Source organism: Ciona robusta, unplaced genomic scaffold (assembly GCF_009617815.1).
Source record: "Ciona robusta unplaced genomic scaffold, ASM961781v2 AP042763.1".
Classification (NCBI taxonomy): Eukaryota; Metazoa; Chordata; class Ascidiacea; order Phlebobranchia; family Cionidae; genus Ciona; species Ciona robusta.
The window spans coordinates 1-14,133 of record NW_028323142.1 but is presented as its reverse complement, the minus strand read 5'-3'; the positions used below and the strand labels follow the sequence as shown (position 1 = coordinate 14,133).

At 44.1% G+C, this 14,133-nt stretch overlaps 1 protein-coding gene across 1 annotated transcript; it reads right to left on the bottom strand.

The window, feature by feature from the left end:
- Window positions 1–105: 105 nt before the first annotated feature.
- On the bottom strand, window positions 106–14,091 carry LOC149722733 (enteropeptidase-like; the record flags this gene model as incomplete). The annotated part of the gene is made up of 17 exons (XM_089893699.1): window positions 106–471; window positions 539–678; window positions 736–854; window positions 2,200–2,349; window positions 2,413–2,522; window positions 2,573–2,660; window positions 2,716–3,020; window positions 3,190–3,308; window positions 3,357–3,555; window positions 10,806–10,987; window positions 11,069–11,170; window positions 11,915–12,049; window positions 12,103–12,202; window positions 12,252–12,391; window positions 13,341–13,469; window positions 13,524–13,780; window positions 13,881–14,091. Coding segments are annotated over 17 exons (2,654 nt in total), but the record flags the coding sequence as incomplete, so codon positions are not given.
- Between the last annotated feature and the right edge of the window lie 42 nt (window positions 14,092–14,133).

The window sequence follows — 14,133 nt, the reverse complement described above, 5'->3', positions numbered from 1 at the left end:
GCTGGTTATGTTTTATACTGGAAGGGGGTTATTTCGGAACTAAACTTGCGGTTGTGGCCTATACATAATAACGCTACACCCCTGAACTTAAACCAACTCAGAAAATCTAAGTCACGTGGCATTTATCAACACTCGTATGACGTCATAATCCTAATTCATCAACGGATAGTGACGTCACAATCACTACAATACAGTTATGATAACAATCAAATTCAATAATGACATCACATAATTATTCGAGCGTCACATGAGGTTTTGATATAATTTGAAAATAAATAATAATTTGTTGAAATATTTGATGTTTTAACATTGGTCTTGATTCATTATGTTGCCCAACCATCTTGAATAGCTTTGTAGTCGCGTGTAAACGCCTGGGATGTCACGTTTACATTTCACGTCGCCCCAACTTGTAATTCCAACCAAATAATACGAATTATTCTTCAAACAAACAAGTGGCCCTCCAGAATCACCCTGTGAATAATCACACCGATTATGACATCACACCCATTATGACATCACATCCATTATGGCATCACACCTTGCATGAATTGGAACCCGCAGCTCCCGCACAAACCATCGAAGCGTGAATATTGTAATCCGACCAATAGTTTGATTGACAGGTGGAATGATCAATTATCGGAACTTCAGCTTGCCGTAACGAATCTTCTATTCCGTCAACTGTTAACATGATGTTTATATATGATGTCTATGTTTATATATGATATCTATGCTCACCATCAGGGTTGGTCCTACCCCACCCAGTGGTCGCACAAACATATCCTGCATCAAACCGTTCTTCATTATGATGTAACAAACAAGCAGGTTGAACCCATTTAGTGTCTCGAGCGGGAAACCTGCCGAAAAATATTCGTTAAACCCCATATACCCCATGCAACCCCTATACCCCATGTAGCCCCCACACCCCACGTAACCCCCACACCCCATGTACCCCCTATACCCCATGTAGCCCCCACACCCCACGTAACTCCCCACACCCCACATAACCCCCTATACCCCATGTAGCCCCCCTATACCCCATGTACCTCCCATACCCCATGTAACCCCCCATACCCCACATAACCCCCATACCCCATGTAGCCCCCCATACCCAATGTAACCCCCATACCCCATGTAACCCCCACACCCCATGTACCCCCTATACCCCATGTAGCCCCCACACCCCACGTAACTCCCCACACCCCACATAACCCCTATACCCCATGTAGCCCCCACACCCCACGTAACCCCCACACCCCATGTACCCCCTATACCCCATGTAGCCCCCACACCCCACGTAACTCCCCACACCCCACATAACCCCCTATACTCCATGTAACGCCCATACCCCATGTAACCCCCCAATACCCCATGTAACCCCTATACCCCATGTAACCCTCTATACCCCATGTAACCCCCTATACCCCATGTAACGCCCATACCCCATGTAACCCCCCTATACCCCATGTAACCCCCCATACCCCATGTAACCTTCCATACCCCATGTAACCCCCTATACCCCATGTAACCCCCTATACTCCATGTAACCCCCTATACCCCATGTAACCCTCTATACCCCATGTAACCCTCTATACCCCATGTAACCTCCCATACCCCATGTAACCCCCTATACCCCATGTAACCCCCTATACCCCATGTAGCCCCCACACCCCACGTAACCCTCTATACCCCATGTAACCCTCTATACCCCATGTAACCTCCCATACCCCATGTAACCCTCTATACCCCATGTAACCCCCATACCCCATGTAACGCCCATACCCCATGTAGCCTCCTATACCCCATGTAACCCCCCAATACCCCATGTAACCCCCCATACCCCATGTAACCCTCTATACCCCATGTAACCCTCTATACCCCATGTAACCCCCTATACCCCATGTAACCCCCTATACCTCATGTAACCTTCTATACCCCATGTAACCTCCCATACCCCATGTAACCCCCTATACCCCATGTAACCCCCTATACCCCATGTAACCCCCTATACCCCATGTAGCCCCCACACCCCACGTAACCCTCTATACCCCATGCAACCCTCTATACCCCATGTAACCTCCCATACCCCATGTAACCCCCTATACCCCATGTAACCCCCTATACCCCATGTAACCCCCGTACCCCATGTAACCCCCGTACCCCATGTAACCCCCTATACCCCATGTAACCCCCGTACCCCACCTCAACTTGATCAATGCGATATCTCCGACTAAATCAACCGACGTCGAATATTTCTTGTTTGCGTAAATTGCGTCAACTTTGAGTATTTGTTCAGTGCCTTCTCGATGATAAATATTGTGTTCGCCGAGAACGACGACGTGTTCGTCACCGCTGTGGGGGTGTGGGTTAAGTAATTCAACTTTGTAATAATCAACCAAAGGTATTCAGACTTACAGTTGTGGGCAGTGTGCAGCCGTAACCACCCAAAACCTGTCAATCAAAGTCCCCCCGCAAAACCAGTGCGACTTTTCTTCAGCACTATTATCCACAACATAATATGCTGCCTGTGATGTAACAATTAAAACAAATATATTCATTATGACATCACAATTACCTGCCACGGCCAACTATGAGGTCTTGTTTCGTTTCCGTGTGTTATTTTTAAAGTAACTCTTCTTTTAATTCTTTCCAACAGTCCCCTCCTACATAGAAACAACATTAACAAATATTCTCCTCTTTCCTCCCACTCTTTCTCACTTTTCCTCCTCATGAGGGGGGTAATACCCCAAGGTTCTCATGATCCGATTAAATTTCCACCCAGGAATTTTTTCGGCTTCCCTCAATCCCTTCTTCTCATGTTCTCTCCCTCCCTTCTTCCCCCTCACCCCCCTTCGCACCCTGATGACCTCCACCTTACCCCCACCCATCCTCGCATCCTCCGAACGAACCCCCGTGTTGGGTTGGGGTAATAAATCATCGTGAAGTTCCGGAATCGGGATTCGATCGATTTCCTGCTGAGTCATCACCCCGAGTCGCTGTCCGCGGTAATTGACGCGGTCAATCTGTTACATCACAATGTATGACATTACAATGTATGACATTACAATGTATGACATTACAATGTATGACATTACAATGTATGACATTACAATGTATGACATCACGATGTATGACATTACAATGTATGACATCACGATGTATGACATCATGATGTATGACATCACAACCCACCGTCCCGTTAACTCCTCTATGGGCGCTGACAGGTGGGGGAATCACAGATGGGATCATTATTTGAGTTCGATGACCAAACAATGGACTCGTTCGAGGAGTATAATGGGTTCGTCCGCAACCTATTATGACATCATAAACACCATGGTTATGACATCACAAACACCAACCTCCACAAAAATCTTCATCGGTCCCGTCCCCGCAATCATCAACACCATCGCAGTGTTGGGAGATATTCACACAAAATCGATTTCCGCATTTAAACCTGGCAACACTGCAACAAGGGTCACATACCCCATCAGCTATTGTGACATCATCAATGGCGATGTCACTCCAATACGAGAACCCGCGCACTCCTTGGATTATTATCTACCAATAATATGATATCTATGTTATTATCTATCTATAATATGATATCTATGCTATTATATACTATTAATAATATATTGCCCCACCTGGTAGGGTAAATGATCCCTTATATTGCCCCACCTGGTAGGGTAAATGATCCCTTATATTGCCCCACCTGGTAGTGTAAATGATCCCTTATATTGCCCCACCTGGTAGGGTAAATGATCCCATATATTGCCCCACCTGGTGGTGTAAATGATCCCATATATTGCCCCACCTGGTAGTGTAAATGATCCCTTATATTGCCCCACCTGGTAGTGTAAATGATCCCTTATATTGCCCCACCTGGTAGTGTAAATGATCCCTTATATTGCCCCACCTGGTAGTGTAAATGATCCCTTATATTGCCCCACCTGGTAGTGTAAATGATCCCTTATATTGCCCCACCTGGTAGTGTAAATGATCCCTTATATTGCCCCACCTGGTAGTGTAAATGATCCCTTATATTGCCCCACCTGGTAGTGTAAATGATCCCTTATATTGCCCCACCTGGTAGGTAAATGATCCCTTATATTGCCCCACCTGGTAGTGTAAATGATCCCTTATATTGCCCCACCTGGTAGTGTAAATGATCCCTTATATTGCCCCACCTGGTGGTGTAAATGATCCCTTATATTGCCCCACCTGGTAGGGTAAATGATCCCTTATATTGCCCCACCTGGTAGGGTAAATGATCCCTTATATTGCCCCACCTGGTAGTGTAAATGATCCCTTATATTGCCCCACCTGGTAGGTAAATGATCCCTTATATTGCCCCACCTGGTAGGGTAAATGATCCCTTATATTGCCCCACCTGGTAGTGTAAATGATCCCTTATATTGCCCCACCTGGTAGTGTAAATGATCCCTTATATTGCCCCACCTGGTAGTGTAAATGATCCCTTATATTGCCCCACCTGGTAGTGTAAATGATCCCTTATATTGCCCCACCTGGTAGTGTAAATGATCCCTTATATTGCCCCACCTGGTAGGTAAATGATCCCTTATATTGCCCCACCTGGTAGTGTAAATGATCCCTTATATTGCCCCACCTGGTAGTGTAAATGATCCCTTATATTGCCCCACCTGGTAGTGTAAATGATCCCTTATATTGCCCCACCTGGTAGTGTAAATGATCCCTTATATTGCCCCACCTGGTAGTGTAAATGATCCCTTATATTGCCCCACCTGGTAGTGTAAATGATCCCATATATTGCCCCACCTGGTAGTGTAAATGATCCCTTATATTGCCCCACCTGGTAGTGTAAATGATCCCTTATATTGCCCCACCTGGTAGGGTAAATGATCCCTTATATTGCCCCACCTGGTAGTGTAAATGATCCCTTATATTGCCCCACCTGGTAGTGTAAATGATCCCATATATTGCCCCACCTGGTAGTGTAAATGATCCCATATATTGCCCCACCTGGTAGGGTAAATGATCCCTTATATTGCCCCACCTGGTAGTGTAAATGATCCCATATATTGCCCCACCTGGTAGTGTAAATGATCCCTTATATTGCCCCACCTGGTAGTGTAAATGATCCCATATATTGCCCCACCTGGTAGGATAAAAGATCCCTTATATTGCCCCACCTGGTAGGGTAAATGATCCCTTATATTGCCCCACCTGGTAGTGTAAATGATCCCATATATTGCCCCACCTGGTAGGGTAAATGATCCCTTATATTGCCCCACCTGGTAGGGTAAATGATCCCATATATTGCCCCACCTGGTAGTGTAAATGATCCCTTATATTGCCCCACCTGGTAGGGTAAATGATCCCTTATATTGCCCCACCTGGTAGGGTAAATGATCCCATATATTGCCCCACCTGGTAGTGTAAATGATCCCTTATATTGCCCCACCTGGTAGTGTAAATGAACCCTTATATTGCCCCACCTGGTAGTGTAAATGATCCCTTATATTGCCCCACCTGGTAGGGTAAATGATCCCTTATATTGCCCCACCTGGTGGTGTAAATGATCCCTTATATTGCCCCACCTGGTAGGGTAAATGATCCCTTATATTGCCCCACCTGGTGGTGTAAATGATCCCTTATATTGCCCCACCTGGTAGGGTAAATGATCCCTTATATTGCCCCACCTGGTAGTGTAAATGATCCCTTATATTGCCCCACCTGGTGGTGTAAATGATCCCATATATTGCCCCACCTGGTAGGGTAAATGATCCCTTATATTGCCCCACCTGGTAGTGTAAATGATCCCTTATATTGCCCCACCTGGTAGTGTAAATGATCCCATATATTGCCCCACCTGGTAGGGTAAATGATCCCTTATATTGCCCCACCTGGTAGTGTAAATGATCCCTTATATTGCCCCACCTGGTAGGATAAAAGATCCCTTATATTGCCCCACCTGGTGGTGTAAATGATCCCTTATATTGCCCCACCTGGTAGTGTAAATGATCCCTTATATTGCCCCACCTGGTAGTGTAAATGATCCCTTATATTGCCCCACCTGGTAGGGTAAATGATCCCTTATATTGCCCCACCTGGTAGTGTAAATGATCCCTTATATTGCCCCACCTGGTAGGGTAAATGATCCCTTATATTGCCCCACCTGGTAGTGTAAATGATCCCATATATTGCCCCACCTGGTAGTGTAAATGATCCCATATATTGCCCCACCTGGTAGGGTAAATGATCCCTTATATTGCCCCACCTGGTAGTGTAAATGATCCCTTATATTGCCCCACCTGGTAGGATAAAAGATCCCTTATTGCCCACCTGGTGTGTAAATGATCCCTTATATTGCCCCACCTGGTAGTGTAAATGATCCCTTATATTGCCCCACCTGGTAGTGTAAATGATCCCTTATATTGCCCCACCTGGTAGTGTAAATGATCCCTTATATTGCCCCACCTGGTAGTGTAAATGATCCCATATATTGCCCCACCTGGTAGTGTAAATGATCCTATATATTGCCCCACCTGGTAGTGTAAATGATCCCTTATATTGCCCCACCTGGTAGGGTAAATGATCCCATATATTGCCCCACCTGGTAGTGTAAATGATCCCATATATTGCCCCACCTGGTAGGGTAAATGATCCCTTATATTGCCCCACCTGGTAGTGTAAATGATCCCTTATATTGCCCCACCTGGTAGTGTAAATGATCCCATATATTGCCCCACCTGGTAGGGTAAATGATCCCTTATATTGCCCCACCTGGTAGTGTAAATGATCCCTTATATTGCCCCACCTGGTAGTGTAAATGATCCCTTATATTGCCCCACCTGGTAGTGTAAATGATCCCTTATATTGCCCCACCTGGTAGTGTAAATGATCCCTTATATTGCCCCACCTGGTGGTGTAAATGATCCCTTATATTGCCCCACCTGGTAGTGTAAATGATCCTTATATTGCCCCACCTGGTAGTGTAAATGATCCCATATATTGCCCCACCTGGTAGGGTAAATGATCCCTTATATTGCCCACCTGGTAGTGTAAATGATCCCATATATTGCCCCACCTGGTAGTGTAAATGATCCCATATATTGCCCCACCTGGTAGTGTAAATGATCCCATATATTGCCCCACCTGGTAGGGTAAATGATCCCATATATTGCCCCACCTGGTGGTGTAAATGATCCCTTATATTGCCCCACCTGTAGTGTAAATGATCCCTTATATTGCCCCACCTGGTAGGGTAAATGATCCCTTATATTGCCCCACCTGGTAGTGTAAATGATCCCATATATTGCCCCACCTGGTAGTGTAAATGATCCCATATATTGCCCCACCTGGTAGTGTAAATGATCCCATATATTGCCCCACCTGGTAGGGTAAATGATCCCATATATTGCCCCACCTGGTGGTGTAAATGATCCCTTATATTGCCCCACCTGGTAGTGTAAATGATCCCTTATATTGCCCCACCTGGTAGGGTAAATGATCCCTTATATTGCCCCACCTGGTAGTGTAAATGATCCCATATATTGCCCCACCTGGTAGGGTAAATGATCCCATATATTGCCCCACCTGGTAGTGTAAATGATCCCATATATTGCCCCACCTGGTAGTGTAAATGATCCCTTATATTGCCCCACCTGGTAGTGTAAATGATCCCTTATATTGCCCCACCTGGTAGTGTAAATGATCCTATATATTGCCCCACCTGGTAGTGTAAATGATCCCATATATTGCCCCACCTGGTAGTGTAAATGATCCCATATATTGCCCCACCTGGTGGTGTAAATGATCCCTTATATTGCCCCACCTGGTGGTGTAAATGATCCCTTATATTGCCCCACCTGGTGGTGTAAATGACCCCTTATATTGCCCCACCTGGTAGTGTAAATGATCCCATATATTGCTCCACCTGGTAGTGTAAATGATCCCTTATATTGCCCCACCTGGTAGTGTAAATGATCCCATATATTGCCCCACCTGGTAGGGTAAATGATCCTATATATTGCCCCACCTGGTAGTGTAAATGATCCCATATATTGCCCCACCTGGTAGTGTAAATGATCCCTTATATTGCCCCACCTGGTAATGTAAATGATCCCATATATTGCCCCACCTGGTAGGGTAAATGATCCCTTATATTGCCCCACCTGGTAGTGTAAATGATCCCTTATATTGCCCCACCTGGTAGGGTAAATGATCCCTTATATTGCCCCACCTGGTAGGGTAAATGATCCCTTATATTGCCCCACCTGGTAGGGTAAATGATCCCTTATATTGCCCCACCTGGTAGTGTAAATGATCCCATATATTGCCCCACCTGGTAGGGTAAATGATCCCATATATTGCCCCACCTGGTAGTGTAAATGATCCCTTATATTGCCCCACCTGGTAGGGTAAAAGATCCCTTATATTGCCCCACCTGGTAGGGTAAATGATCCCTTATATTGCCCCACCTGGTAGTGTAAATGATCCCTTATATTGCCCCACCTGGTAGGGTAAAAGATCCCTTATATTGCCCCACCTGGTAGTGTAAATGATCCCATATATTGCCCCACCTGGTAGTGTAAATGATCCCTTATATTGCCCCACCTGGTAGGGTAAATGATCCCTTATATTGCCCCACCTGGTAGGGTAAATGATCCCATATATTGCCCCACCTGGTGGTGTAAATGATCCCTTATATTGCCCCACCTGGTAGGGTAAATGATCCCATATATTGCCCCACCTGGTAGTGTAAATGATCGCTTATATTGCCCCACCTGGTAGGGTAAATGATCGCTTATATTCCCCCACCTGGTAGGGTAAATGATCCCATATATTGCCCCACCTGGTAGTGTAAATGATCCCATATATTGCCCCACCTGGTAGTGTGAATGATCCCTTATATTGCCCCACCTGGTAGGGTAAATGATCCCATATATTGCCCCACCTGGTAGTGTAAATGATCCCATATATTGCCCCACCTGGTAGTGTGAATGATCCCTTATATTGCCCCACCTGGTAGTGTAAATGATCCCTTATATTGCCCCACCTGGTAGGGTAAATGATCCCATATATTGCCCCACCTGGTAGTGTAAATGATCCCTTATATTGCCCCACCTGGTAGTGTAAATGATCCCATATATTGCCCCACCTGGTAGTGTAAATGATCCCTTATATTGCCCCACCTGGTAGTGTAAATGATCCCTTATATTGCCCCACCTGGTAGTGTGAATGATCCCTTATATTGCCCCACCTGGTAGGGTAAATGATCCCATATATTGCCCCACCTGGTAGTGTAAATGATCCCATATATTGCCCCACCTGGTAGTGTAAATGATCCCTTATATTGCCCCACCTGGTAGTGTAAATGATCCCTTATATTGCCCCACCTGGTGGTGTAAATGATCCCTTATATTGCCCCACCTGGTAGGGTAAATGATCCCATATATTGCCCCACCTGGTAGTGTAAATGATCGCTTATATTGCCCCACCTGGTAGGGTAAATGATCGCTTATATTGCCCCACCTGGTAGGGTAAATGATCCCATATATTGCCCCACCTGGTAGTGTAAATGATCCCATATATTGCCCCACCTGGTAGTGTGAATGATCCCTTATATTGCCCCACCTGGTAGTGTGAATGATCCCTTATATTGCCCCACCTGGTAGGGTAAATGATCCCATATATTGCCCCACCTGGTAGGGTAAATGATCCCATATATTGCCCCACCTGGTAGTGTAAATGATCCCTTATATTGCCCCACCTGGTGGTGTAAATGATCCCTTATATTGCCCCACCTGGTAGTGTGAATGATCCCTTATATTGCCCCACCTGGTAGGGTAAATGATCCCATATATTGCCCCACCTGGTAGGGTAAATGATCCCATATATTGCCCCACCTGGTGGTGTAAATGATCCCTTATATTGCCCCACCTGGTAGTGTGAATGATCCCTTATATTGCCCCACCTGGTAGTGTGAATGATCCCTTATATTGCCCCACCTGGTAGGGTAAATGATCCCTTATATTGCCCCACCTGGTAGGGTAAATGATCCCATATATTGCCCCACCTGGTGGTGTAAATGATCCCTTATATTGCCCCACCTGGTAGGGTAAAAGATCCCTTATATTGCCCCACCTGGTAGTGTAAATGATCCCTTATATTGCCCCACCTGGTAGTGTAAATGATCCCTTATATTGCCCCACCTGGTAGTGTAAATGATCCCTTATATTGCCCCACCTGGTAGTGTAAATGATCCCTTATATTGCCCCACCTGGTAGTGTAAATGATCCCTTATATTGCCCCACCTGGTAGTGTAAATGATCCCTTATATTGCCCCACCTGGTAGGGTAAATGATCCCTTATATTGCCCCACCTGGTGGTGTAAATGATCCCTTATATTGCCCCACCTGGTAGTGTAAATGATCCCATATATTGCCCCACCTGGTAGTGTAAATGATCCCTTATATTGCCCCACCTGGTAGGGTAAATGATCCCATATATTGCCCCACCTGGTAGTGTGAATGATCCCATATATTGCCCCACCTGGTAGTGTAAATGATCCCTTATATTGCCCCACCTGGTAGTGTAAATGATCCCATATATTGCCCCACCTGGTAGTGTAAATGATCCCTTATATTGCCCCACCTGGTAGGGTAAATGATCCCTTATATTGCCCCACCTGGTAGTGTAAATGATCCCATATATTGCCCCACCTGGTAGTGTAAATGATCCCATATATTGCCCCACCTGGTGGTGTAAATGATCCCATATATTGCCCCACCTGGTAGTGTAAATGATCCCTTATATTGCCCCACCTGGTAGGGTAAATGATCCCTTATATTAACTTGTCCGAACATCCAAACGTCGCCCTCATTCTGATCTTGGTACCACAAGGGGGAGCCCAAGATACCCGATGTCTCGTATGTGTTACGTTTGTAAACGTTCAGAGCGCCGATGTGTCGTCCATAAGCGTGGTACCAAAACGTTAGGCATTTGTCTGCAACATAGATAACATATTATTGATATATTTTACAAGATAGATATCTTATTTACATGTATTACAACATAGACATCATACTTGTAGAATTTCCCGGTTCAACGACGGGGCTCACCAACCTCGCGTTGTCGCCTCGTTCTCGTTGACCCGACGCTTCAATGAACATGAAGTAACCGGCGCTGTCTGTTGTATACAATGTATAACACCCACTATTGAATATATATAATGTATAACACCCACTATTGAATATATACAATGTATAACACCCACTATTGAATATATACAATGTATAACACCCACTATTGAATATATACAATGTATAACACCCACTATTGAATATATACAATGTATAACACCCACTATTGAATATATACAATGTATAACACCCACTATTGAATATATATAATGTATAACACCCACTATTGAATATATACAATGTATAACACCCACTATTGAATATATATAATGTATAACACCCACTATTGAATATATACAATGTATAACACCCACTATTGAATATATACAATGTATAACACCCACTATTGAATATATACAATGTATAACACCCACTATTGAATATATACAATGTATAACACCCACTATTGAATATATATAATGTATAACACCCATTATTGAATATATACAATGTATAACACCCACTATTGAATATATATAATGTATAACACCCACTATTGAATATATACAATGTATAACACCCACTATTGAATATATACAATGTATAACACCCACTATTGAATATATACAATGTATAACACCCATTATTGAATATATACAATGTATAACACCCACTATTGAATATATATGTATAACACCCACTATTGAATATATACAATGTATAACACCCACTATTGAATATATACAATGTATAACACCCACTATTGAATATATACAATGTATAACACCCACTATTATGCGTATGATCCGTTGAAGGCCCCGTCGTCAGGGTGGGAGTCGCCACGTTCGTCCGCTGCCAATCAAAATCATCGTTTGCGTCTTGCAGCCAACCACACGTGCCGGTATCGAACGTGCAGTTGAACAAAGCTGTGTGTAGTGGTATTATGACATCATAATGGTAAACAATACATCATACTTACGACATTCCCCCGATACCATTGTGATGTCATCAATAGCGATATCACCACGCCAACCATTGCCACGAACAGCTTGAATTAATATTCTCATATCTCCCGGATCCTGGAGTAATATTTTATTATTTATATTATTTCTATAGTGCAGTGCTTACCGTAATCGTGAGTTGCAAATGGCGCCACCTATCACCAAGATCTCCCGATCGTTGCCATAACAGCTGAGGTTGAGTTTCCACCGAAGAATCTTTCACAGGGCGAACCACTGGGAGGCGATAGATAGCAAGCGTTCCCGTGTCTGTGACATCACAATGCATGACATCACAATGTATGGCATCACAATGTATAACATCACAATGTATAACATCACAATTTATGACATCACAATATATGACATCACAATGTATAACATCACAATGTATGACATCACAATGAATGACATCACAATATATGACATCACAATGAATGACATCACAATATGACATTACAATGTATGACATCACAATGTATAACATCACAATGCAGGATATCACAAAGCATGACATCACAATGCATGACATCACATTGAATCACATCACAAAGCATGACATCACAATGTATGGCATCACAAAGCATGACATCACAAAGCATGACATCACAATATATGACATTACAATGTATGACATCACAATGTATAACATCACAATGTATGACATCACAATGCATGACATCACAATGAATGACATCACAATGAATGACATCACAAAGCATGACATCACAAAGCATGACATCACAATGTATGGCATCACAAAGCATGACATCACAAAGCATGACATCACAATATATGACATCACAAAGCATGACATCACAAAGCATGACATCACAATATATGACATCACAATGTATGACATCACAATGTATAACATCACAATGTATGACATCACAATGAATGACATCACAAAGCATGACATCACAATTTATGACATCACAATGTATGGCATCACAAAGCATGACATCACAAAGCATGACATTACAATGTATGACATTACAATGTATGACATCACAATATATGACATCACAATATATGACATCACAATGAATGACATCACAAAGCATGACATCACAATATATGACATTACAATGCATGACATCACAATGTACAACATCACAATGTATGACATCACAAAGCATGGCATCACAAAGCATGACATCACAAAGCATGACATCACAATATATGGCATCACAAAGCATGACATCACAATACTTACTTGCCCCGTACATATGATACCAAACATTGAAACACGAATACGAGGAAATTGTGAAAGTCATGCTTTCAAGAATCGCTGTGTCATGCTCCTGTCGTGGATTTGATGACTCAATGTAAGCGAACTGCCCTCCTGAATTATACGATGATGTCATACATGATGATGTCACGATGACTTCATACTTACGCCCCGACGTATGATCTTGGCTTGGACCCGTAAACCCTGAGGGGGTATTTCCCATGTTTGATATCACCCAGTTAAAATTATCATTCACGGCGTGGGGGAAGTCCCCAGACAGGGAATATATTTGTCTCCATGAACAAGTTGTCCGAACATCGAAGTTACAATCGATGTTTGGTGAATGAACGACGTCGTTGTACACGGACGATGGTTGGATGGGTGAAGTCTCGTTGCTGACAATGATGGTGGGGGTTGGGGGGGTCCTGGGTATAATGGGGCTTTTGTTAGTATTGGGGGTTGGGGGATCCTGGGTATAACGGGGGTTGTTTTAAGTATTGGGGGTTGGGGGGTCCTAGGTATAACGGGGGCTGTTGTAAGTATTGGGAGTTTGGGGGGTCCTGGGTATAATGGGGCTGTTGTGAGTATTGGGGGTTGGGGGGTCCTGGTATAACGGGGGCCGTTGTAAGTATTGGGGGTTGGGGGTCCTGGGTATAATGGGGGCTGTTGTAAGTATTGGGGGTTGGGGGGTCCTGGGTGAACGGGGGCTGTTGTAAGTATTGGGGTTTGGGGGGTCCTGGGTATAACGGGGGCTGTTGTAAGTATTGGGGGGTTGGGG